The sequence below is a fragment of the Notamacropus eugenii genome, chromosome 2 (assembly GCF_028372415.1).
Source record: "Notamacropus eugenii isolate mMacEug1 chromosome 2, mMacEug1.pri_v2, whole genome shotgun sequence".
Taxonomy (NCBI): Eukaryota; Metazoa; Chordata; class Mammalia; order Diprotodontia; family Macropodidae; genus Notamacropus; species Notamacropus eugenii.
The window spans coordinates 177067460-177094895 of record NC_092873.1 but is presented as its reverse complement, the minus strand read 5'-3'; the positions used below and the strand labels follow the sequence as shown (position 1 = coordinate 177094895).

At 38.2% G+C, this 27436-nt stretch overlaps 1 protein-coding gene across 1 annotated transcript; it reads left to right on the top strand.

The window, feature by feature from the left end:
• Positions 1 to 27436, top strand: MCHR2 (melanin concentrating hormone receptor 2). The gene is made up of 5 exons (XM_072638446.1): positions 1 to 208; positions 11437 to 11646; positions 21759 to 21953; positions 24368 to 24487; positions 26588 to 27436. The coding sequence occupies exons 1-5, from the start codon at positions 27 to 29 to the stop codon at positions 26910 to 26912; spliced, it is 1032 nt and encodes a 343-aa protein (XP_072494547.1). The 5' UTR covers positions 1 to 26; the 3' UTR covers positions 26913 to 27436.

The following is a 27436-nucleotide window of genomic DNA, read 5'->3' as shown; positions in this document are numbered from 1 at the left end:
CTTTAGCTGCTGGAAGCTCATGAAGGATGAATTCATTTCAGCCCTCCTTTTGGAATGCCACCTCCAGCCCTTTGAATCTATCCCAAAGCAGAGAGTTCTCTTACCAGAGCTTCAGTACAGCAGAGACCATCATCCTTCCTTCTTTGATTGGAATTCTCTGTTCCACAGGCCTAGTAGGCAATATTCTCATTGTGTTCACTATAATAAGGTATAAGAATGAATTTTAAAACTCATTTTTCCTTTCTTTCTGAATCCTGTTAAGCTGTGATTTCAAAGCAAGACTTTCCTCCCACAATATTGTACTTTGCATGTTTAAATTTTTATAATACTTCCTAAAATACCTGGTGAACTTTTCAGGCAAAAAAGTCTTATCAGATAAGTACGGCAACTAAGACAATAGTGGATTCTCATATATATCTTAGGACAGCAAAATCACAATCAGTGTCTGCTGGTATGTTGGTGAATTTTTAAAAGGGTTAAAGTTGAAGCATCTTTTATGCATTATCAAATTGCTAACTTGAAACGTTATATGATTTACATTTAAGTCTGACTCTTGGACCTCATTCCAGCAAGAAACTCAAGCTGGGGCTCTAAAAGGGCTATGGTAGCCAACTGCAAACTGGCAAATACTATTGCTAAGATGAGAGGTCTTTGAGTATGGGCCAGGTGACAGATTGCATGTAGGAATCTGCAGACCAACACAAGTTTGAAGAAATTCATTACTGAAAGGTTGGCTGCAGAGTGAAGTATTTTCCAGCCCTAAAAACCACCTAAGGCAATGAAGAGAGATTTCAAGGAGGAAGTTCTCGCAATGATGATCCCAGAAGCACATAAAACCTAACAGATTTTAAAGATGGGTCATCAGAGAATTGTTCCCTCTAAGAAATCTTCATCTGAGTTGTAGATCAGAAAACTGAGCAGATCTATCAGCTCTATACCCTGAAAATAGACAGATGCCTTCTGATCTCCAGAGGATACAAGACAACCAGATGGTTGGCTCTCCCTTTTAGTAGGAATTATCTCCATCTATGCCAAACTGAAAATCTCCTGCAACTATTAAACTAACTTCTCATCATATTCACAAACCCACAAACTACATTTGGCTCTCTCTTTATCCCTTTCAGCTCAAAATTTGGCCAAAGATATATAGTTATAAATTGTTTTTAGTTTGCAGAAAAGCAACATCCCTACCCCAATGGATTTATAAGCTTAAAGTTCACTTATGCTCTGCAATTAATTAGCATCTCTTATCAAGAACCTAGTTTTGCCACTTTCTAGCCGTGTAACTATAAACAAGCTTAAACTCAGTTAGTTTTCCATTTCTTTTTTTTGTAGCTGTTGTTGAGTCATTTTTCAGGCGTGTCTGACTCTTCCTGACCCAACTTGGAATTTTCTTGACAGAGATACTGGAGTGATTTGCCATTTCCTTCTTCGGCTTATTTTACAGACAAGGAAACTGAGTCACACTGGGTTAAGTGACTTGCCCAGGGTCACACAGCTAGTTAAGTGTCTGAGGTCAAATCTGAACTCTAGACCTAGGATCTATATATCTAGCTGTCCCTCCATTTCTTTAATTTGCAAATTGAAGGGACTATACCAGTTGATTGCTAAGTTTCTCCAAACTCTAAAATCTCTATCTTATCTAACCATATACCATTCCTTTCTATCCCACTCCATCCTATTCTATCTATCTCATCCCATCCTTCTTAGTTTCACTGGACTTTAGCCAAAGCAGGAGATGAGAAAAGCAGTGTGGTATAGTGGATAGGATTCTAGACTTTGAGAATCAGGAAAACCTAATACTTACTAGCTTTGTGATCCCAGGCAAAATGCTTAATTTCTCTGAGCCTGAGTTTTCTCATCTATAAAACTGAAGGAGCTGGACCCTGACTTTGAATGTCCCTTCCAGCTATAAATCTATGAACCTATGAATGATTTTCTTTTAACTCTCCCATAGGTATGATCTGGACCTGCTACAACAACCATCCTACTATTCCCTTCAGATCTTTGTCCATGTTTAAATGTTTAGACCATAGATCTATCTAAATGATGATATGGTTCCTTTTAACCTCTGATTTGGATTGCTGTGCAGCTAATTATGTAGCAGTGGGCCATTAACAGACATTTACTGAAAGCTTCTCCACACCAATTGCCTTGACTGAGTCAATCAATTACATGGAAATAGCCTAAGATTTCACTTCTCCAGTCTGTCTCTCTCACTCAGAATGCCTTATAAGCTCATACTGCTGCTTTCTCTGCAGTATTAATGTTGCTGTTACTTAGAAAGTGGTTTCTCTAGACATTCAGAATTTTTAGTCACATCTGAAAATGAACACATGAGATATCCAAAAACTGCTAGTACTCCAAATTCACTATAGATGCTTTCTGAAGTTGTGCCCATAAAGTGACATTTCAAAAATCAAACTCTACTTTTGCAATGACTTACATTTAAATTAGAACTAGGGGTCCCCAGTTCTGCTGTGACTGCCAGAGTGTATTTATTACCTCTGTTAAGAGAACCTGCCCCATTAGAATTTTTATGTAGTATTTAGCCATCAATGATTGAAAGACCTGAGAAATTTCCTTATAAAGGATCTTATCATACATAGCACCTGAAGTACTAACTAAAGATCCATCTTCCTATTGTCAAAATGCCAAGTGAAGGAAAGAAATCATTTCTAAAAACAGATACGTAATCAGTTCAATAATTATTAAGTGCCTACTGCAAGCTGTGTATTTTGTTAAGTAACTATTATGTGGGGAAAAAACAGAATTTGAGTATCAGTATAAAGCTCACAATCCATTTGGAAAGTCAAGATTTACATACATGAAGTAATCAGAGAACAATTCAAAAGAGAAAATAACCAAGTGCAAAACAAATGGTGGGGATATTATAATGGGAAGTCAGGACAGAGATAGTATGCAAGGTAGAATGAGCTAAGATTTGAGATGGGCCTTGAAGGATATCTAGATGGAAAGGAGAGAGGAAAACATTTTAGAACATTCCAGACTGAGTAACGGTATAAGCAAATACATGAAGGTAGGAATCAGCTTGGTGTATAGGGACTGATTATTGGATGAACAACCTGAACTGAGCAGAGCGCGTATTTGGGGGTATTTACTGTTCAGTCATTCAGACATCTCCAGCTCTTCATGACTCCCCTGTCCACGTGGTTTCCTTTGCAAAGATATTGGAGTGGTTTGCCATTTCCTTCTCCAGAGGATTAAGACAAACAGACTTGCTCAAGATTATACTACTAGTAAGTGCCTGGGGCCTAATTTGAATTCATGTTTTTCTGAGTCAAATTTTGAGATATAGTAAGAAATAAATAGGGCCAGTTAGAGCAAAGCTGAAGTCAGATTCTGTCTTCAGTATTCTTCTACATGGCCATAGATATGGTCATGCATTTAGAACTAGAAGAAACCTTAGTGCCTTTATTTTATAGAAGAAACTGAGGTAAAGTGATTTTCCAGGGTCATGCAATGAGTAAGTTTGCATCTCTTCTCCTCTCTTAAACACACAATATCCTGTATCTCAGCCAATTCACACATGGCCTACCTCTCTCAGTAGTATTTACAATTTTAATACATGTGTCTTAAATACCGCAAAGATTAAAGGAATGACTAACTGTCTAATGAGAGAATTTGCCACCATGGCAGACTGATGGGCTGGTACTTTTGACCAAGGGGGCTCTTCTGACACATTCTTTCCCACCAGGATTAAGTAGCTCCCTATTCTTCCTACCCTTAAACTGGCTCTAAAAATATGGTTGGAAGAAGGCAATGAATACAGAAAGTGAATCTCTAATAAAAATCAATCTTGAACTAATGGCACCTAGAAGCATGATGACTCCAAATGCAGTAAAGAATTGCTTAGCTAAGAGAATACCTGAACCCAAATATTGATCGTTATTATGCCTGTTAAAATCTCTCCTTTCTTCACCTCATCCTCAGTTGATGGAGGATTCATGAGAAAAAAGCAAGCCTTTTTAGCTAAAGGAATATTAATGCAGCTTTTTAAATGAACGCTTTAATCTTCCGGTAGCGCTTGAGAGCAACTTAATGCTCATCTTTTATTGCTAGGTATTTAGCTAAGACTGTATTTTTACAAAGTGCTCTATTATACTTTTAAGGCATTCTTCTTAGCTTTTCTTGTTAGTCATTCTTGTCTCTGAATTTAAAAATATTAAATCTATCTATACAAGGGAAAAGAAATTTCAAATTTACATATATTTATATAATTATGTTAGAGAGATGAAAAACAATAGACCCTAACATCAGATGAAAAATTGATAAGCTGTGAACAGATGTCGGTGTTTATCAAAAGAAGAAATACGTATGGAGAATTAGGCTGAAATAATGATAAACTGAAGGATCATAGGATTATAAATTACAGCTAGAAGGGTCCTTAGAGGCCCCTGAGCTCAGTTATGTTACAGATGAGGAAACTGAGAGGCTGTGAGAGATCAAGTGACTTGTTCAGGGTTGCACAGCTAGTAAGTATCCAAGGCAGGGGTTTGAACCCAAGTCTTCTGACACTAAGCCCAGCACTCCATCCAGTATGCCATGCTACGTATCCAGAGGCAGCAGATAGAGAACTGGATTCAGATGAAGAAACCAAGGCACAGAGAGGAGGAGCCAGAAAGACCTGAACTCAAATCTCGCTTCAGGTGGTCAAAATATACCAATGAAATTATAGATCTTTATCATTTAAGTCACAAAAATCAACTTTTGGGAGTCAAACTTGGGAGAGATTTTCAGATCTGTAGTAACACTCAAGAGTCTTCAACTTGACTCCTACTAAAAATGATAAATGGAGAGTCAAGTATGGGACACATTTAGATTGTAATTCCAACTTTAGAAACCAAAACCATTTTTCTTCATTTGTCCCTTAAACCCTTGGGCTGTGCAAGAAAGCTATCTATTGAAGCCTGACAGCAAGAAATATGAAAATTGGGAAAAATAAATCAACATGTAGATTTAGATTCTGGGTCCTATTGGATAATCCCTTCAAACTGATTGCAGTTTATCATACACACACAAACACACGTGCACACACACACACCTCAGAATCTCTTTTCACCAGCAACAATGAGCAGGTGCTCAAAATGTAAAAGACGCAGGAACTCTTGGGAAATGAAAGCAGGGTGATAACAGTGTGTCACACGTAAATAGCAGGTTCGAGGATTTGTTTTTCTATTGCTTTCGCTTTGCATGTGTCATCGCAATCACAAAATAGTTAATGAATGGATTCCCTTGCATTTATTGCCCAGGCATCTCTGAGCTGCTACATCCCTAAGGAAGCATCTTTTTTTGTTCTCAGGGTCAGAATTCAGGGTTTCTTCTATGTTCACTACATTGTTTGGTGTTTTTCTTCTTTTAAACAAAAATAAGGTTATTTAAGAAAATAACTCTTGCCACATACAACAGGATCCTAGATTTAGAGCTGAAAAGGATGTTAGGGGCCATCTAGCCCAATACCTTCATTTTACAGATGAAGAAACTGAGACTCAGAGAAGGCTAGTGACTTTCTCAAGGTGACACAGCTATTAAGTGTCAGTCAGGATTTGAACCCACCTCCACTGACTCCAAAACCAGCAGCCTTTCCACTATAGAGGAAAGACAACAGTGATCTCATTAGCAATAATTAGAACATAATCACTAAAAGTTTACATTTTAATTTAAATGTGAATACATTATTCTTTACAGAACATGATGCTACCTACCACTGTCCCACTATACTTAACACTTGTATACCATTACAGAGGATGATAAAGCTGGTCCCCTGAAGGCTGTGGCCGTCAAGTACAAAGTGCTAAGTCCTACTAAGTTAGAAAAACTTTGAATAAGGACCAGATAAAAGATAATATATAGTAAAACTCATGCCATTATTTCCGAGTTTTACGATCCTCCAGTCCTCCTTCCTTCCTGGTTACCTCTGTCTCATCTCTACCGATTGCTTTCCTCCCACTGTCAGCAGAGATCATGCTATGGGAGTCGTAGAAAACTAAATCAGGAACCATTGGGTATAAAACGCAAATATTTCTCCAACCTACTCCTTTCCTTCATCAGTCATTCTACTTTGGAGCAGAACTTAATTTTATTTAGGACATTATTTGGTCCTCAGGTTTCAGACCACATTTATGGGCTATAATTATTCCTTCAGTCAAATTAGTATAAATTAGTATCAGAGTTAGGAAAAGCTAAGTTCAGGTTAGACTTCTATTCTGCCTCTGCCGTACAACTAGTTTTGTGAACCTGGACAAGTCACTTAATTTCTCAGGCCATCCCTACCCTGCTCCCCCCTGCCACCAACAAGAAAGGAAAGGAAAGGAAAGGAAAGGAAAGGAAAGGAAAGGAAAGGAAAGGAAAGGAAAGGAAAGGAAAGGAAAGGAAAGGAAAGGAAAGGAAAGGAAAGGAAAGGAAAGGAAAGGAAAGGAAAGGAAAGGAAAGGAAAGGAAAGGAAAGGAAAGGAAAGGAAAGGAAAGGAAAGGAAAGGCTACTATGTGCCAGGCATTATGCTAAACACAGATATTATCTTTTATAATTTTCATAGCAACACTTCAAGGAAGGTGCTATCATTATCCCCATTTTACAGTTCAAGAAACTGAGACAAACAGGTTAATTGACTTGTCCAGGATCACACAGTTAATAAGTGTCTGAGGCTGAATTTGAATTTAGGTCTTCATGACTCCAGACCCAGAACTCTATCCACTACCCCACTTAGTTGTCTTATGAGACTATAAGTTACAGACCAGGTGCCAAAGAAAATGGATAGAGGATATTTCCACATAGGGAGGTCTCCATACGTACAAAATCACAGGTCTAGACCAAAAGAAAATGTACAAAATGTCTACACCTACCCAGGACCATAAGGCAGGAGCCAGACCTATTTTGATGGTACTGAGTCTTAAGAGTGCTTAAGAGAGTGGTATTATTAATTATTAAGATAGTGAAATTTTTAATAATAATTCATTAATAATAAATAATAATAATTCAATGATAAGTAAACACAGATTCATAAAGCATCTAATATGTGAAAAAAACATTATGTTAAATAATAAAGATGAAAAAATGAAGCCAGTGGAGTGGAATATATAGAGAGAGTATACATTCAGGAGAAATGGATTTTATTCCCGTCACAGACACTAATTGTGTGAACTGGTCAGATCACTATACCTCAGAGTCTCAGTTTCCTCATCTGTAAAATGGGGATTGTTATACTTGTAATATTTACTTCCTTGTGTTGTAAGGGAAGTGCTTTGCTTAAATTGCTATCGGAATATGAATTCATAATATTTCAAAGATGGGTAGTGTTCTAAATCCTCGGACCTTAGGGAGCCCTTAGTCTTAATATTAGGGAATGGGCTTTAGTAATGTACAGATAAATAGTATACAAAGTAGAATATGACAGAGGCAAAAGAGAAGTCCAGACATGATGCTCTAAAAAAACTGAGGAGGGAGAAGTCACTTTCTATATAGTGGGCAGAGAATCTACATAGTGGAGACGTTTTCATAGGAGAGTTGACATCCAAGCAAGGACTTGAAGGAGGAGAGATAATAGTTGGACAGTCAAAGAGCTGCATAGTACATAATAAGGAACACCTGAATTTGTGTCCTGCATCAGACCCTTAGTAGATGAATGCCCTTGGGCAGGTCTCATAGATTGCTTCAGCCTCAGTTTCTACTCTACATTTCTGTACAATGGGCATTTTTACTATTTTTGTTATTATCATTACCATTGTTATGTCATCATCATTATTATTATTATTATACTTCCCCATAGGTGTGTTGTGAGGCTCAAGTGAAGTAATATATGTAAATATATGTAAAGCACTTTGCCAACCTTAAAGTGCTATATGAATGTGATCCATTACTCCTAAGTAGGAATCATGTTCCAGGGTTGTGAGGTTTTCAGTGGGAATACTTTCTCCACACCATCTACCTTTTCAGTCTTCTGTCACACAGGGCTTATCACATCTGTTTATCACATACTCTACCTTTTTGTCAAACTGAACTGCTCCACCTTCTTTCATCTCTGTGCCTTTGCTAGAATAGTTGCCATTTGCTCATGCCACTCTCCAGACCTTCTTTCCACATTCCCATCTTCCATTCCTTTGAGCGCTATCTCAGAATAGTGGGCTATTCCTTGTATATAATACAGCATCTCCCAATTCCGTGACTTTTCACCAGCTTAGCTTCCCCAGTTTCCTTCAAGATAGCTCAAGTCCCACCCTCTTCAGAAGACTTTTCCCTGGCTCTCCTGCCTCCCCTAATTAATCCCCCAGCTTCTAGTGCCTTCCCTATAAGACCATCTTCCATTATTCTGTAGCTGTCTTACACATATCTCATCATTTGCCCATTGTCTCCGGCATTAGAAAATGAGATCCTTGAGATCAGGACATTTTATTTTTACTTTCTTTATATCCGCAGTATTTAGCTCAGTGCCTGACACATTGTAAGCTTTTAATAAATGCTTTTTGACTGATTAATTGAAATTATATGTCCTCCATTAAGCTTTCCCTGGCTCCCCTAGATGATAGGGATCTCTCCCTCCTAGAATGTCCTAAGACATTTTTCCTGGATCACTCATTTACCCTATTTTACTCTACCTTGTATCATACTCACCTGTGTGATGGGATGCCTGGGTGCTTGTACTTAGACCCCTTAATTCCTTACCCCAAAAGATTTTGGATCCCATTTGTTTAAAGAGGTAATGATGGGGTGCTTGGGTCCCTGAGCTTGGACCCCAATTCCAAGATTACATTTCTCTCTAGCTTCAAAACACTATGCCTGACAGTTTTCTCCCCAGCCCAAGGATACTATGCCCACTCATGAGTGGGCCCCAGTAAAACAAACTATCTTTTCCCATCACAAGAACAAGCTGACCTCTGAAGAAATTTTCTTGTAAAAACAGAACTATCTTGTATCCACAGAATTCTCATTTATTGAGTCCCAAAGTTATCATATTCAATCCAGTGGTCAAGCTATAGGCATCAGCTTTCAAAGTTATCTTGCTACAGACATAACAGACCAAAAATACACCCCTGAGAAACCCCTTCCTCTAGTTTCTAGTAGTGAATGACGCTAGTGACTAAGGTTGTAAGTTTTCACTAATTAGCATAACTGCCAGATAATCCACTCAAGTTCCCCAAGGAGTGATGCCTGCCTTACTGGCCTTACAGTAAATCTTTGCCACCTTGACTTAAAGAATGCTTGAGTCTGTGAATTCATTCCAGGCAACCCTGTCCAGTAATCCAGTCTTTGGGGGGTCCCTGAACCTCTCAAACCACATCATGTATACTTGTCTTTCATCAACCCACAGGTGACTGTAAGCACCCTGAGAACTCATTAATAGCTATACTACAAAAGTAAAGTTGGCTGCCCACATCATATTCATGAGAAACCTTTACTCCCTTCCTATGTTTCTATGCTTATTGTCAAAGACTTGCTACTTTGTCAGGGAAAAGTTATTCATTTTTAAGAGTGACCATCGACAGGAATGATCTTAGCCCTGCAGTGGAGCAGGGTGGAGGAAGAGGTGAATAATTTATAAATCTTCCACACCAGTGGCAAATGTAAATGCAAATAATTCATAATTTATTGTTTACAGATAGTCATAGGATACCTAGTATTAATGGGAGCTATTACTAAGGACTCTGAGATAAGGAAAGATATAATTCCTGACCTGAGGGAGCATGAAATTGACATCATTAGCTCATAAGGTTAGCTAGATGCAGCATTCTAAGCTTACTGGGAGTTAGGTGGCTCAGTAGATTAAAGTGCCAGGCCTGTAGTCAAGAAAACTCCTCTTCCTGAGTTCAAATCTGATCTCAGACCATTATTAACCATATGACCCTAAGCAAGTAAATTAACCTCTTTGCCTCAGTTTCCTCATTTATAAAATGAGCTGGAGAAGAAAATGGCAAACCATTCCGGTATCCTTTCTAGGAAACCCCAAAATGAGGGCACAAAGCGTTGGACTAAAAATGACCGAACTACAACAACAATTCTAAACTTAGGTGTCTGTGCCATATGGTCAGTCCCAGTAGTCATGAAGACTGAGGATCAAGTTCTGCCTTTGACATACTCTGAGTGTTTGTCCACAGGCAAGTTATTCTCAATGTTCTAGACTTAAAGTCAGAGGACCTACCCAGGTTCAAGTATAACTGTAACTTACCATCTACGTGAGCTCAGAAAAGCTGCTCTGGTCTTCAGTTTCCTATCCTGTAAAATGAGGGATTTTGAATAGATGACTTCTAAAGATCCTTCTTGTTTTTTATTCCAGGACTGGAGACTCTTTTCCATATCTCTCTTTCATAAGATCACAAATGGAGAGTTGGAAGGAACATAGGAGCCATCTAGTCAAACCGCTCATTCTATTGTTTTTATTTAAGTTTTAGTTTTCAGCATGTGCTTTTATAATATTTTGAGTTATAAATTTTCCTTCCTCTCTTCCCTCCCCAAGATAGCATGAAGTCTGATATAGGCTATACATGCACAATCATATTAAACATATTTCCATATTAGTCATGTTGTAAAAGAAGAATCAGAATAAAAAAGGAAAACCACAAGAAAGAAAGAAAAAAAAAGAAAATGGTGTTTTTCAATCTACATTCAGATTCCATAGTTCTTTCTCTGGATGTGAATAGCATTATTCATCATGAGTCTTTTGTAATTGTCATACATCATTGCATTGCTGAGAAGAGCTAAATCTAACAAAGTTGGTCGTTGCACAATGTTCTTGTTACTGTTATAGTGTTCTCCTGGTTCTTCTCATTTCACTCAGCATCAGGTCATGTAAGTCTTCCCAGGTTTTTTCTGAAATCTGCCTGCTAACCATTTCTTATGAAACAATATTCCATTATATTCATATATCAAAACTTGTTCAGCTGTTCCCCAATTGATGGGCATCCCCTCAATTTCAATTCTTGGCCACCACCAAAAGAGCTGCTATAAATATTTTTGTACATATGGATCCTTTTCCCTTTTTCATGATCTCTTCATAACCAGCTCTTTTTAGAGAAGAGGAAAGTGAGGTCCAGTGACTTGCCCAGAGATATGTAACTACATCAGAGATAGAGTTTAGATGTTCATGACTACAAGTTCAGTTTTTTATCTACTACACCACAAAATAGTTATTAATATGTGTGTATACATTATATATATATATATATATGCCCAAGAAATCACAGATTCAGACTGAATGGGGGAGGAGGGAGTTGGGGGGAAATGACAAATAGTGGCATGGCTAAACCAATTTTAAGATTTTTGAATAAAATAAAAATGATGCAAGTTATTTTTTCTTTTATCTGTTTAAAGATAAGTACACTATTTTAATATTCTCTAGGATAATGATGGTTTTTCCCTGGTATCATGGGTTTGAGAGGAGATAGCATTTTTGATTAGTCATCAATCTTTCTCTATTTGTTTTAGGTCTAGGAAAAAAACTATCCCAGACATATATATCTGTAACCTGGCCGTGGCTGATTTGGTCCACATAATTGGAATGCCTTTTCTTATTCATCAATGGGCCCGAGGAGGAGAATGGGTATTTGGGAGTCCTCTCTGCACCATCATTACCTCACTGGACACCTGCAACCAATTTGCATGCAGTGCTATCATGACTGTAATGAGTTTGGACAGGTAGGCAGATGTGCTTTGAAATACCTCATTAAATGGCTGAAAAATAAGGGAAACTTGAATTTGGCTTTACAACATTGAGCAGAGATTTTCAAATATAGGCAAAATGTGCTAGTTTCTCAACTGCAGGGCTGTTTTCTTTTTGTTCTTCACTATAATATCAACTGATTGAGGGAGGAAGCTTGCCTAGTTAAGGGGATTTTTTTTCGGGTCTCATAATCACATAATTTAATTTCATATTAAATTTTTTAATTTAGTTTTTTAAAATTGTTTTATTGATGTCTTTTGTTTTTATATCATATTTATTTCCTGGATTCTCATTTACTTCCCTTGTATATTCTCCCAGCAATTCTGTCTCTTCCTCCTCACAAGAGAACCGACTTTTGCCCAGAAGGAATCTAGGAAGCAATGCCTAGAACTGAGGTGGAAAAATAACTAGACTTCTTCCTGACTCCTCAGCCATTCACATAGTCCTGCCTAATATTGTAACAATGATACCTGTTTACTAGCACATTTATAGGAACCCTGGGTCTCCCATGGAGATTATCTTTGGTCCTGTGGACCAGAAGTGTCAAAACAGCAGGCAAAAATCCAGAGTGAGGCTAGAACCAGATTAAAATGTAATTGGAAAGTTTAACAAAATAAATAAATATAAAATATAACGTGTTAATTTGTGGGTTTCTAAGTCAATATATATCAGCAAAGATCCATTTTTGAGTTTGATAGCCCTGCTATAGACCCAAGAATTTCATTGTCAGTAAAAATGATGCCTCTTTACACTATTAGAAATTTATTCTACAGAAACCAATAGCAACGTAGAGTCTTATTCCAAGGCATTTAATCTGGTGCATAATCAAAACAGTCACCTCTGTCCTAACAGGATCAGCCATTGCTCTAACCACACATGCACATGCCAGGAACCACTGGGACAACATGCCAGAAACCACTGAGAAAGATTTTGTCGTCAAAGTCTTAATGGCTATTCCCATAGAAAGGACAGAAAAAACAACCTCAACAATAAACAAAATGTCAGTCCATTAGTGAATCCACTGGATCAAAGTAGAACACTTTGTTACGGCTCTCATAACTTCAATGATACTTCAAGTATTTTATGAGAATTGAATGAAATTGTGAGTATCTTAGCATTTATCTTCCTGAGCATGTCCGTGAGGTGGAGAAATGGTGAGCAATTGTACCGATGTGTGATCTGGTAACCAGCAAGGTCAGCATACGTCATTTACCCTAGCGATAAGTCAAATCCACAAGCTTTTAGTAAGTGCCTACTATGTGCCACCACATAGCATGTTAAGTTCTGGGAATACAAGGAAAAGTAAAAATAATCCTTTCTCACAAGGAGCTCACAGTCTAATGGGGAGGGGGGGATAACTCTGTACAAACAAGATGTTATCGGAAAAAACTAGAGCTAATCAACAGAGAGAAGACATCAAAATGAAGGGGAATCTGGAAAGGCTTCTTGCAGAAAATAGGATTTTATCTGGGACCTGCGGAAGTCAGGGAAGCCAGAAGACAGAGATGAGGAAAATAAACATTGCAGCCATGAGGAATGGCCAGGGAAAATATATGGTGTTGAAAGATAGGATGTAGTGTCTGAGAAACAGCTAAGAGACAAGGGTTACCAGATCATAGAGTACAAGCAGGTAAGTAATGTAGAAACAAAAAGACTCTATATAGGAAGGAATCTAGTTATGAAGGGCTTTAAAAACCAGATGGTTTTATATTGGTCCTACAGGTAATGGGGAGTTAATTGGAGGTGTCACATGTTCAGATATCTTAACATCAAATATTTGATCTCTTACCACATTTCTGAAAAAAAATTCCCAAAATGCAAAATATGTATCTTTCTCCATAATTTAATAACCTATGTAGTAATTAGTACTCTTGTATCTATATCTAATTTGCTCATTTGAGTACAGAGCTAATGCAGCCAAGATCATGGGTCCAAACCTGATGCAGGCCAGCTAGCTTTCTCTTATTCCAAGGTCATAGACTGTAACCCAGACCTGCAAATTGTATTTTCAGTCACAAAGTGGACATGATGAGAGAATGTAGTGGACTCAATGCTTCCAGGGTGATATTCAGGGACATTTGCACTAAAGGGTTCCCCTAAATCCTTTTGGCTACATAAAAATATAAGTAAATGTGGAACAGGACTCTTCCAGTTGAGATCCAGAATGCCTCAAATAAGCCAGTGTTTCCAAATAATTGAGGATGGTTGATAGTATAAATATAGTCCATCACCACTACTAGCAAAATAGTTCCAGGTAATGGGGACTCAGTATCACCAATTTTCCAGTTGAATACTGTTCTCGAAGTGAAGATCTGGGTTCAAAACCTACGTCACACACTACCTGTTTGTAAGCCACATCTCTAAAATGCAGGCGATAATATCTGTAGTACTGACTTCGCAAGGTGGTTATAAGGTTTAAATAATGTGGTTGCTGTTCAGTCATTTCAGTAGTATCTGACTCTTTGTGACCCCATTTGTTGTTTTCTTGGGAAAGATATAGGAGTGGTTCGTCATTTCCTTCTCCAATTCATTTTACAGGTGAGGAACTGAGGCAAAACAGGTTAAATGACTTGCCCGGGGTCACACAGTAAGTGTTTGAGGCCAGATTTGAATTCATGAAGATAAGTCTTCATGACTCCAGGTCTAGCTCTCTTTCTACTGTGCCACCTAACTGCCTATACAAATAATGTATTATAATGTAATTAATGTAAAGTGCTTCATAGACACTGAAGTGCTACACGAATCTTTTTATAGCATCATTATTTAAGAACACCTTATTGTTACTAGGAACAGGGAGGAAGGAATTGTGTTAACCTATCTTGGGAAAGACAATTTGTCTGCTTCCCAAAAACTTCTTTAGCAACACCTGCTGGGTCCAAGTAGTCTCTTCCTTTTCCTACTATAGGATTCTCAGCTCTAGCTTCAGCCCAAGGAGAGTCTGACTTCCGTAGCAGGGATCAATATCTTTCTCTCATATTCTCAGGATCTTTATGCCCCCCTCCTTGGAGCCCGGGGGAAAAAATCTCTTGAAGTTTATATTTGACTCATGCCTAGGGTCTCCCAAAAGAAATGATCAGAACCCTTACTAGAAAGATATTTAATATACATGGTAGATCTGATATAGGACAGCTGTTTATTTCCTTTACACGAAAGAAATGCTTAAAACACAAAAGACTCAAGCTTACATCGACAAAGATTTAAAACATCAAAAAATAACCCACAGCTTTTATTTTACTTTCGTAAAATATTGAAACATGAAAGACGTTGTAAGACCTTTAAACACGCATTTCACCTTCACTTTGGCTCAGCACTATCTCAACAACTCCCTCAAGGTCTATATCTTCTGACAAGTCAAAACATGGCTAATTCTTGGGTTAGAGGTAATCTTGTCTTTCAAGAAATAATTTAGAGTTTAAAGGGGGCACCTTCTGCTACCAGTCACCTGGAGCTCTCAATGGTTCCAAAAACTTTAGTTTACCAGGAAATTTCCAGGCATGGAAATGTCCATCTCAGTGCTACTATGTGATCACTTGTGCTCAGGGAAAAACAACAACAAAAACTGAACTCAGCTGTGGCTTTGAAATTTAGTCTCAGAAGTCAATCAAGTGAACATTTTTGTGAGTAGCTAAAATAACTACCAGGGAGCCTCCCTCCTCATCACAGAGAGAGCAGAATAGAGAGCAGTCGAACTACAAGTTCAGGGGAGAGGAAAAAGTAAGGAAGAGGAGAAATTGTCCTGCCCTTCAAAGTATGTGAGTGGTAGCTCCATGGTCAATTCTCTTCAACAGAGCCTTTTTCCTCCCCTTGCACGGCAGCAACATGAACCAAAGGACCAGTTAGAAGATTGTTTCAGTAACATCAAGTGCAATTCCTTCAACACTGAGCCACGTATGTCACCCCAAGTGTTCAAGAGGGCTTGAGCTCTGTGCACGCTGCATGCAGTGGCCCTTACAGGTCCATCCTCATGTAGTTCTATGGGTGTACTGTAGCCAGAACTGGTCAGTGAGAGCTCCCCTGATTGCTTCCAGTGCTTCTCTTTATCCAATTAAAATGTGAGTCCTTTTCTTACACAAGAAGGAATTCAGTTGCCCTTCTCTCTAACATCTAAGGAGTACCAGATACAGATTGCAGTCTCCTAGAAAAGGACATTTGTTTTAACAAGCCATTTGTTTGATGTTCACAGCTTCCAAAATAAAGTCCAGTAGCCAGTAATATTTAATATATTCTAGAAAAAACAGAGTACAAGATCTTTGCACATTTTACCAATTTCAGGGACGTATGTCCATTTTTGTTTTCCAGAAAGACTGGAACAACGGTCTTTCTGAGCCCAGTTCTTAATACGAAATGGTTTTCTGTTCTCTCGCTCTTGTTATAAATTGGAGCAAGAATTTACTTAATCTGTAGGTAAGACCATTAGACCCTTTAATGTTCCCATCTGTATAAGTCAAATTGGTATTTTTTAACCCAAATTGTTTAAGGTTAACCCATGACTCTATGGATTGTAAATTATCATAGATTAAGGTTTCTCAACCTTTTTTGTCCCCTACATTCCCTGGTTTTCAGTAAACTTCCCATTACCCCCATCCAATATGAAAGAAAACAACTTAAAGTGTTCATGATGCACATGCACACTAGAAATAAAATAAAGAGATTAATCTTTCTTCTCTAAGAGTACGTTGAAAATTTAACTTCTCAAGCCACTTTTTCCCCAGGTTGGAAAGGAGCCCCTGATGATTAAAGGATCACAGATTTTGAGCCAATAGGACATTAGAGTCCACTGAGTCCACCCTCTTAATTTTACAAATGAAAAAACTGAGAGGGATTAAGTTATTTGCTCATGATTACACATCTAGTAAGTATTTAAGGCAGAATTTAAACCCATAACTTCCTGATTCCATGTCTATCAATTTATTCCATATACTGGGGATTCTTATCATAGATCTCTTTGGTAGTCTGGAAGAACTCATGGACCCCTTCTCAGAATCATGTTTTTAAACGCATAAAATAAAACATATAGGATTATAAAGGAAACCAATTATATTGACATATGGCTATCAAAATATCTTTATAAATAAATTGACAAACCCAAGTTAAGGACCCCTACCTTTAATAGGCTTCCAAATTTCCCAAAAATATATAAAGAAATACCTATTCTCTCCTGTATTTTTGAAAGAGAAATAGTAGTTTCTATGTAAATTACTAAGCTCTTGATGATTGGTTTTTAATAGCTTCACTAATGTGATCAGTAAACCTTTTCAATTATATATTTAAACCACTGATGGCTGTCAATTTAATGAATCATAAAACTCAAGTGTTTCAAGTAGTTCTTTAATTTTTCTTTCCGTGATTAGGGACAAGCCCATGGCTGCCAATGTCAAATATTTCAATAATAAGCAGAAGCCACTGTACTGTAGCATAGCTTCCAAAGTTTTGACATCCCAATTTTCATCTTATTTGCCTCCAGGCCATTTGAAAGGAAAATAAAATGTGCAGCCAGGCTTTTCAGCAAAGGCAGTCTTTGTGAATAAGTTATCTGGAACATCTGAAGCCATAGCCTAAGGCAAACATTCTTTGGAACAAGGATCCCAAACCAGCTGATGGCCACTAACAGATCTCAGAGCCCAGACTAATTGATCATAGGACTTGCATCTGTTTTCCCTTGATGCTGTGGCATTTCCAACAGGGTGATGAGCCACATCAAAATCTGATACTGTATATTTGTCTAGCAGAATCAGAATATGCAATATTACCTACTTCTTTTAGTCAAAGGCCTATTCTAAAGAGGTAGTGTGATACATGAGAGAAAGCACTGGACTTGTTAGAGGATCCTAAAAGAACTAATGCTCCTTCATATCTGAATAGCCCTGAAGACCCCAAGCTTAAGGTTTCTGCTTTCACTAAAAGAGCTTCAAACTGCTTGGACTGGCTTAAGAGTACTAGTCAATGGAGAAGTGGCTCTGGACCAGAAGGATGCAGAAGAAACCCAGAAGAAGAATACCTGTGCCCAGCATATGATATATAGTAGAGACTATTTCCTATCAAGAACATGAAGGATTACAGTTCAGAATTAAGTTGTACTGGGAACATGGATTTCCCTACTCATATGCCTCCATTCTAGGCTTTCTCTAAATTTTTGTATACCAATGGGAGCTCAGTTGTGTAGTAAATATATAACTCTTCTACATCAAAACCTGAAAGTAACTTATTGCATTAAGGCTTACCCTCTGGAACCACCATCAGACCCAGTTTTTTTAACTAGTGTGAATAAACGATTGCAGAGAGAGACAGCACCCAAGAAAAGAGATACCACTTGCCCTGGCCATACTACATATGCAGAATGAATACAAGATATTTGGGCGAGAAAGGTGTATCAACCAAATACTTCCAGACAAACCATTTTATCTTTTACATTTCCAAAGCTACCAAGTCTCCTATCTATTCAACAAACAGAGAAATAAAAATCAATGGAAAGGCTTCCAATTGTCTGACCATTATATATATGGCTATTAGAGAGGGAACCACCAACATCTGAGTTTTCAAAGTCAGGGGGCTGCTTAAGGCTTCCCAGAGTCTCATCTGGCACACAAACCTTCTTCCAAAACTAAGCCCCAAAGCAAAATCTCCCCTCAGAGTACGTATACCCTTTTCAGAGGCAGAGGACACAACACCTCAGTGACCCAGGGCCTCATTAGCAATCAGCAAAAGGTGTGGGCCTTCATAGGAAACAAGCATCCTCTAATTAAGCCTCCCTCAATAGCCCCACCTGAGGCCTATCAATGGGCGGGGAAGATTTTTAGCTCCCATGACAGAAAGATATTAGAAGATGGGGGAATGTGGAATATCATCATTTAAAAGTTGGCACTTGAGATAAGCTTTGAAGTGAACTAGGGAATCTAAAGGTGCAAATGAATAGAATGTATTCGAAGCATTAAGAAAGTCAGTGAAAATGTGTATAGATAGAAGAAAATGTCATGTATGTACAGTAAGAACAGTAAGCACAACAGTATGGCTATTCCAGAGAGCACATGGAGGGGGTTAATGTGCTGTGAAGAGTTTTAAATGATAACCGTAGAAGTTTGTATCTGATCAAGAGGTTATAAGAGGTCTTATAACAAGAGGTTATAAGACACCCTCTGAGTTTATTCAGTGGGAGAGGGAGGGAAAGGAGAAGAGAGAGGGGCAGAACAAGTGAATCCAAGAAAATCATTTTGACAACTATGTGGAATAGACAGAGACTTGAGGTCTAAAACTCTAAATCTATGGTCCTATGACCACTTTAGTCACAAGATTTATTTTTAGGATCAAACTCTTAAGATGATAAGAAGTAAGACTGAAGGATCTTGAACCAGGAACACGTTCCTTTGCAACTTTGAATCTCTGAAACTAGTATCACTATTTAGAAATTCACTAATTCCCAAGCTCCACATCCCCACAAGCGGTCCTACTTAATTTAGATGTTATCAGAGCCAAAGTGTGTCAGCCTACATGTTTGCTTTGGCAATCATATCTGTCTCCCAGAATTTCAGAATTCTCTCTGTCTCTGTCTCTGCCTCTCTGTGTCTGTCTCTCTCTGTCTGCCTCTTTGTCTCTCTCTATGTCTCTGTCTCTCTCTGTCCCTGCTTCTCTCTGTCTCTCTGTCTGTCTCTGTCTCTCTGTCTCTCTCTGTCTGCCTCTCCATCTCTCTGTCTGTCTCTGTCTGTCTCTGCCTCTGTCTCTGTGTGTCTCTCTGTCTGTCTGTGTGTGTGTCTGTCTCTGTCTCTGTGTCTCTGTCTCTGTCTCTGTCTCTGTCTCTCTCTCTCTCTCTCTCTCTCTCTCTCTCTCTCTCTCTCTCTCTCTCTCTCTCTCTCTCTCTCTCTCAATTCAGTCCTCCTGACATTCTGGATTGTTTCAACTCATTCCTCTTGACTTGACAACCATGCATAAATTGCCCTATATGCCAATTTCACGCAAATGAGATTTGTTTTTGCTTCCATTTCTTTTCTAACACCTGCATTAATAATCCATCAAAATAGATGATAAACAACCGTGATCAACTACATGTGCCTCCTGTTTCTCACATACAGCTGTTTCTCTTTTCCAAGCATACTCAAACAAGTCTTTTCAGTGAAATCCATGACCATGCAAAAGAGATTAGCCTAGTAATTTATGTAGGAAAAAGAAAGTAGATGAAGAAAGTATATTGCCCAAATTAGGTCATGCTGCTAGATGAATTAGTCCATCACCACATATATCTTGAACAGATACCACAGAAGGATTATGAGCTGGACCAGTAATTGAACAGAAAAGCAAGCTACTTGGGAACTTGTACAATGCTTCAGTGATCTCAAGCTCATGCTATTTATAAAAATCAATATTTTCTGAACCTTCCATAGTCTTTGCATGGAAAAAAGATAACACCTGGCAAAGGGAAGGCATTACTGGACCCAGAGCTCATGACATCAGTAAAGTGGGTATATGATGGTGTACTTCAAGGCTTAATACAAATAACACAATGTCATCCACTAAGAGGATCATCTATATTACTTCCCCATCTAAAGAAAATTCTTCTTCCATTTGTACTCTGCCGTTCATGATATCAGCAAACACCTCTGGCAAGTATATGCCTTCTTGTTTCATGCCTCACTTAACAATGGTAATGGAAAAAACAGTAAATAAAATTATTACTACAATGGCTTCTATCAAGGATAGACAGTGAGATTTTGCATTCCCTATACTCATTCAGTTCTGTTGCTCTGAAAATATGATCTGATATGGGAAATCATCTGCAAAAGCTTTTTTGTTTCTTTTGCATATTATATTCAAAGAGATCTATATGTTTGCAAAATAATCTTAAAAACCTCTTATAGATAAAGAAAGTAAATATGTTAGTAGTTGCTACTTCTCAGTTACCTTTTAAAAGTTTTCTCATTAGTTTGGACTCTTCCTCCTCCCCTTGAAATATCTTGACAATCTATCCCAAAGTGTCTTTAAGACTGACTCAACTCCAGCATGGAATTTCTTCTGTATGTATCTGGTCAGATGGATGTTGTTCCCAAATTCATATTCCTAAGAGCATTACCACTTCTTTACATAGCACATATGGTACTGAGGTTTTAGAGTACAAATCTTTTGGTTCCTTTGACATCAATGATGAGACCAGATCACTGTAGAAATTCCAGCAAATCTGGTACATTTTGAATCTATTTGTTTTCTTACTTCTAGTTGTATCTGTAAGTGTTTTTAGTTTTATCTGGATTAATTACATCATATGTCTAGCTATCCATAGACTTGTTTCCCCCTCCCTCTAATTGACATTGTATTTGACTGTCATGTCTTTTTCTTGGCAAGATCACATGCTTCCTAGCTAAAGTGATGTCTACACTATTTTGCCCTCCACAAACTGTGCAACCTCTCTAAGCTGCAATTATCTACATAGTGAGACGTCTCAAAAATTACCTATCCAAAAAAGGAGAGGGAGTGGATCTCCCCTCACTGATTGTACTCAAGCAAGGGATAGATGCTATGAATCAGAGATATTTTCCAGGTATGGAAAAAGCTCAATGGTCCCTAAAGTTCCAACTCTCAAATTCTGTGATTCTATGAATAAAGGAAATCATGAAGTTAAACATAACTGTTCATACTTTCATGGCATTTTCCAATACCCTTCTCCAAAAAACAAAAACAAAACCAAAAAAATGGCAACTCTCTCCACTAATGTAATTGTGCTCAGAAGTGAATCCTCTTGAATATAGGAGGGATACTTCCTCCAGAAGGAAATCCCTGATCAGAATCTAATTTTTAGAGAATATCTATAAAGGGCAACATTGTAAAGGTAAAGTTCAGTCAAAAGATTTTTTTTATCATTATCACTCTTACTTGTAGTGGCAGTTATTTGTTGGAGTGGTTTATTCAGACCTCCAGACACTGAAAAGTGTTTTCTCTAAAGGTGCATCCCATCTTTCAGAAAGTATTACTTTCCTTGACCATGATAGAGTTGCACTTCAGGGAAAATAATAATACTAATAATTTACTCTTGTCATGAACCTTTCATCCTTAGAGCTCAGACTTTTATTGATTGTTCACAAACACTTCTCAACTGGTTTTACAGGTACTTGGCTCTCGTCCAGCCATTTAGGCTTACCAGTTTGAGAACAAGGTCGAAGACCATCCGCATCAATTTGTGCCTTTGGGTAGCTTCATTTGTTCTCATGCTGCCTGTCTGGATCTACTCGAAAGTCATCAAATTCAAAGATGGTTTTGAAAGTTGTGCTTTTGATTTAGCATCTCCTGATGATGTGCTTTGGTAAGTTGTTAAAACTTAGAGAAAATAAAGTTGAATTAAGTTGTCAAGCATTTCATCCCACTTGTCTGTGAGTGAGCAGCATTGGAGAGCCTCCTCTCAAGGTACTCAGTACACTCCTCTCCTCTCATCTTCTTGCTTTCCACAATCAATTGGATACTTTCATTTGGGGTGGAGGAGGGCTCACACATTTATAAAGGAGCCTGGATTTAAGATGGTACCAAAATGATTTTGAATCTATTAAAATGTTTGGTTTAAAGCAACACATAAGATTAGCCAGACTGGCATGCAGCAATCAAGATCAGGAGAGCACTAGTGGGCTGCTTTGATTCTAAGTCTATATCTAGATCACACTGACTCAAGACTGGGATTTGAATTCTGCCTCTAAGATATGTCACCATTTTTGTTGTTGTTATTCAGTCATTTTAGTCATGTCCAGTTCAGTGGATTACTTATGTCACGACTAGCTTTCTGTAGATTTGTTCCTCTCTCCCTCTAATTGCCATTGTATTTGGCTGTCGTTTTTCTTTCTTGGCAAAGAGATCAAGTGCTGGCTAATTAAAATTATTTCTAAACTATTTTGCCTTCCACAAACTGGGGTTTTCTTGGCAAAGATAATGACGTAGCTTGCCATTTCCTTCTCCAGCTCCTTTTATAGATGAAGAACCAAGGCAAACAGGGCTAAGTGACTTGCCCAGGGTCACCCAACTAGTAAGTGTCTGAGGCCAAATTTTAACTCATGAAGATGAGTCTTCCTGACTTCAGACCTGGCACTTTATCCACTGTGCCATCTAGCTGCCTCTATGACTATTCTTTGTCTGTAAATAACTACCCCACACCCTCTGCAAAGTGAGAGTGGGAATAGATGACATTTAACATCCCTTCTAGTTCTAAATCTATACTCTTTTTAGCTATTTGAAAAGTACTGATCAAAACAACCAGGTAGAGTTTTTTTTACCTATAGAATACAAAATAAACTACCTGGTTGATTTTTCCCCACTCGATCAAACTACTTTTAACTGAATGCACCAAATTAATCACTTATTTTAGTATTAGATAGACAAAGACTGAGAGTGACTGAGTCCTGGGTTCTACAATTGAAGCCATGGCTACAAATAAACAAATCTGCAAAGATGTGCTGTATCAAAAGAAATTCTGTCCATCACTTACTTCTGCCTTAATCCCAGTTACACACAGAGATTATAATTACCAAAGGATAATTTCTAAAACCTCCTAAAAGACAGCAAGAATAGGAGAAGTTTAACAAAGGCAGGCCATGAGTTTGATAAAAGGAAGAAATGAGGATGGAAAATAGCTACTTGTGTTTCTATTCCTGTCTGTTCCTTTCACTCTGGCAATAGGACCTTATACCATGGCTTGATCCCAGGAGAAAACAAACCAAGCAACCTCCTGAGCAGAGAGAGAAGGTGAAAACTTGTCATTTACAAACTTGTCCTTCAATATGATGCAACCATTTTCCCCCAATGATCAATCAAGCAATAGACATTAAGTGCCTTCTATTTGCCAGACACTGTCTTCTAGAGAGGACAAGAAACTGATATTGTTGCTTGGTCATTCGGTGGTATCTAACTCTTTATGACCCCGTGGACTATACTCTCCATAGATTTTTCATGGCAGAGATCCTGGAGTGGTTTGCTATTTCCTTCTCCAGTGGGTTAAGGCAAACAGAGGTTGTCACTTACCCAAGGTAAGAGTCTCAGCTAGTGTCTGAGGATGGATTTAAACTCAGGTCTTCCTGACTCCAGGCCCAGTGCTCCATCCACTGAGCCATTTAACTGCCTCATGTGTTGGTACATATGGAAAAAAAACTCACAGTTCAAGTGTCCTTCCTCACTCTGGAGAAATATGAAATAATCTGAACTGAACTAACAGTAAAAATCACCCTAAGTAATTAACTCCTTTTCATACTCTATGTATCTCTAGTTGGGCCACTGTCATCATTGAAGAGGTGCAAAGAGAGGGCAAATGCTATATTGAAAAGGGATTCTTTACTAGGTTCTTAGACAGATTTCAGTCTGTCCATAAACTTGAATGAGGGGCACGGGGTGGGGTAGAAATTATATCTTTATTGTAACAGAACTCTGGCTTCTTTTGTAATTCTATGTATTTTCTTTAATGCATTTAAAAACATTTTGAAAAGGGATCAGCAGGCTGCCAAAGAGGTTCAAGACATACAGAAGATTAAGAACCCTTGTTCATCTTGTTCAGCTGATACTTGGAAGATGTCCCTAGGTCTGTTCATGTTGGAACACACATGAAGCCTCTTAGTCAATCCATTCATAGTTTTTCCCAAATCTGAAGAAACATTAGGATGTGCTATATGCTATTCAGTAAATTCTCAGTCTGATGTCACAGTGTGGTATCCATTCTTTTTATTTTTTTTTTTTGCTTTACAGGTACACACTTTATCTGACTATAACAACATTTTTTTTCCCTTTGCCTTTGATTCTGGTGTGCTATGTTTTAATTCTATGTTACACCTGGGAGATGTACCAACAAAACAAGAAAGCAGGATGGTAAGAGTCTATTTCATTATCTTTTTGGTTAATGAATCTTCATGTATCCTAATAGACCTGCAACATAGCTATATAAATATTTTAAATGAGTGTATATGTGCATGTATAATATGTATGAGGATATGAGTACATATATTACATGTCTATATATGCAAGAGGTGGGAAAGAGACAGAGACAGACAGAGAGACAGAGAGAAGATGAGAAGGAGGGAGGAAGGGAGGGACAAGTAGTCCATAGTGAATAGAAAACTGACCTGGAAGCTAAGAAGACCTGTGTTCCAGTTCTGCTTCTAATACATACTGGCTATATGACCATAGGTAAGTCATTTAATTTCTCACTGCCTGTAAAAGCAAGGACACTGACAGACAGAGGAAGGCCTGCTGTATACAGATTCTTTGATCTGCTTTTCTAAAAGGAAAGGCAGCTTTTGAGGGGATCAACAATCACTTTAATCAAGCATATGTAGCATTCACTTAGTTCAAGGGGAAAAGTCAGCACCTTGAACTTCAGAGAAAATACAGAGAAATCAAAATCAATAGACAGAATTTCTAGCTGTCTGACAGTAAGCAATACATACATCACAAATCAACAGACAGATAATTGTCTGACCATATATACATAGTTACCAGAGAGAGAAGCACCAACATCTGGGTTTTTAAAGCTGAGGGGCTGCTTAGTGGCTTCCCAGAGTCTCATCTGGCACACAAACCTTCTTCTAAAAACTAAGCCCCAAAGTAAAACCTCACTTCAGAGTGCTTATACATTTTTCAGAGCCAGAGGGCATCACAACCCTTGAGAACTAATGCCTTATTAGAAAATTAACAAAAGGTGTAAGTCTTCCTACAGCCCTTAATCAAACTCCCCTTAATGGGTGGGAAAGGTCTTCCCATTAAGAATCAAAATTATATGAACAATAAGCAAAAATGCATTATCAATACAATGCTTTCTAAGAAACCCTCTAAAGCTATAAATTATACATTGTGGAGAGGTTGGCAGCCTACGTTGACAGAAGAAATTTACTTACCCAGGAAGTCAAGTTCTCTCTCTCTCTTCCCCTCTCTCTACACACACACACACACACACACACACACACACACACACACACTCATACACACTCACACACAAACATAAAAATGTTTCAAAAAGCAGTACCATTTCAAACTATTAAAGCTCAAAACTGTTAATAGCTTAACACTACACTAAGACTTTTAGGATCTGCATACATGAGTTTATGTGTGTAGTGTATGTATGTATATGTATACATGTATGTGCATGTGTGTATACACTTGTGTCTATGTGCCTCCAGTCTTATATATTATATTATGTATTGTATATGTTGTGCCTATGTATATATATGTATGTGTGTACTTATATGTACGGATGTATATGCACACACTCATATATATGGTAGTATGGTATATTGGCTAAAGCAGTAGGAAGATGCAATATTTTAAAACTATAATCTCCAAATAATAGACCAGTGCTCTCAAGACTAGTTATCAGTATGGTCCACTTGGAGAAATTTTCGATTGAGTATCTAAATGCAGAGCTATAACTAGGAGTATTTTCACCTAAGGCAAAATCATTTGTGGAAGTAGGGGTGGTAGGCAGTAGTAGCACTGACAATATGACTAAGACTTCAGTTACCGCAAGGAAGGGAATGGTTCTCTCTTCCCCCAAAAGGAGCTGAGAGGAAAAGTGAGCCTCAAGAAAAGGGCACCCCAGCCAAGAAGTAAGGAATGACCTGGAAGTAGTTTTGCCAGATGTAGCATGGAAAGACCATTAGGTGAGGCATTGGGATAGTAGTAACTATAGGGAAAAACATGCCTTCCAGGTGACAGAACATGCTCCTGCATCCTGACTGTTAGCATCCTGGGAGAAAACTCTATTTGATCCATGCTACTTAGGCTCTGTCAAAATATAAATTATTGAGTGTTTAATAGTGAATTCATATTATGTGCCTGGTAAGTTTTTTAAAGATGTACATTCCACTGAAAAATCATTAGAAGCCATACCAATATTTCTAAGAAATCATTTTCTTCTCATTTCCTGTGATCCTGGTCTATATGTTCACTTCTCTCCTAACATATCCTTTGCAGCTATAACCCTAGTATTCCCAGACAAAGGGTTCTGAAGTTGACAAGAATGGTCCTGGTGCTGGTCGGGGTATTTGTCCTGAGTGCCACACCTTATCATGTGATCCAGCTGGTAAACCTGCAGATGGCTCAGCCAACACTGACTTTCTATGTGAGCTATTACCTCTCTATCTGCCTCAGCTATGCCAGCAGTGGGATCAACCCCTTTCTCTACATCCTGCTGAGTGGCAATTTCCGGAAACGCCTGACTCGGTGCGTCCACATTCAAAGGAAGACAACTGAGAGGGAAATAAACAATATTGAAAACACCCTGAAATCAAGCTTTTAGTGGGTGTCACTAGCTCGCTGAGGGCATTCAAACACATGTTGGCCTAGATAAAGCCCATTACTGGAGGTATATAGAGTGGGCCCAATAGAATGTAGTAGTAGCCTTTATTCTTGTGCAAATATGATGCAATGTCATAAGTCATTAATGAAACAGGTCAAATGTAATTAGTTCAGTGTGTTCATTATAGAGAAGATTTTGTTCTCTGTTTGGAGGCAGGAATTACATTAAAATACCTGGAGTTCTCAGTAGTTTGTGCTTATTATTAGCAACTGTGGCACCACACTACCACAGATAGCTAAGCCACCTGGCCACATAGCCTTCTACACTATGGCCTCCCCATAGCTGTCCTCAAGGTCCTTGCCACCAGACTGCCTTTCAGTGAGGTCCTGTTAGTACTTAAGAATCTGAATCCCTTTTAAGAAGGGGTCTCACACTCATTTCCTCACTGTAGCACCTAGTGCATAGTGAGGCTCCAGGGTGCTCTGACTTCCTCCCCTCTTTTTTTTGTAATATTGAGAAAAAAA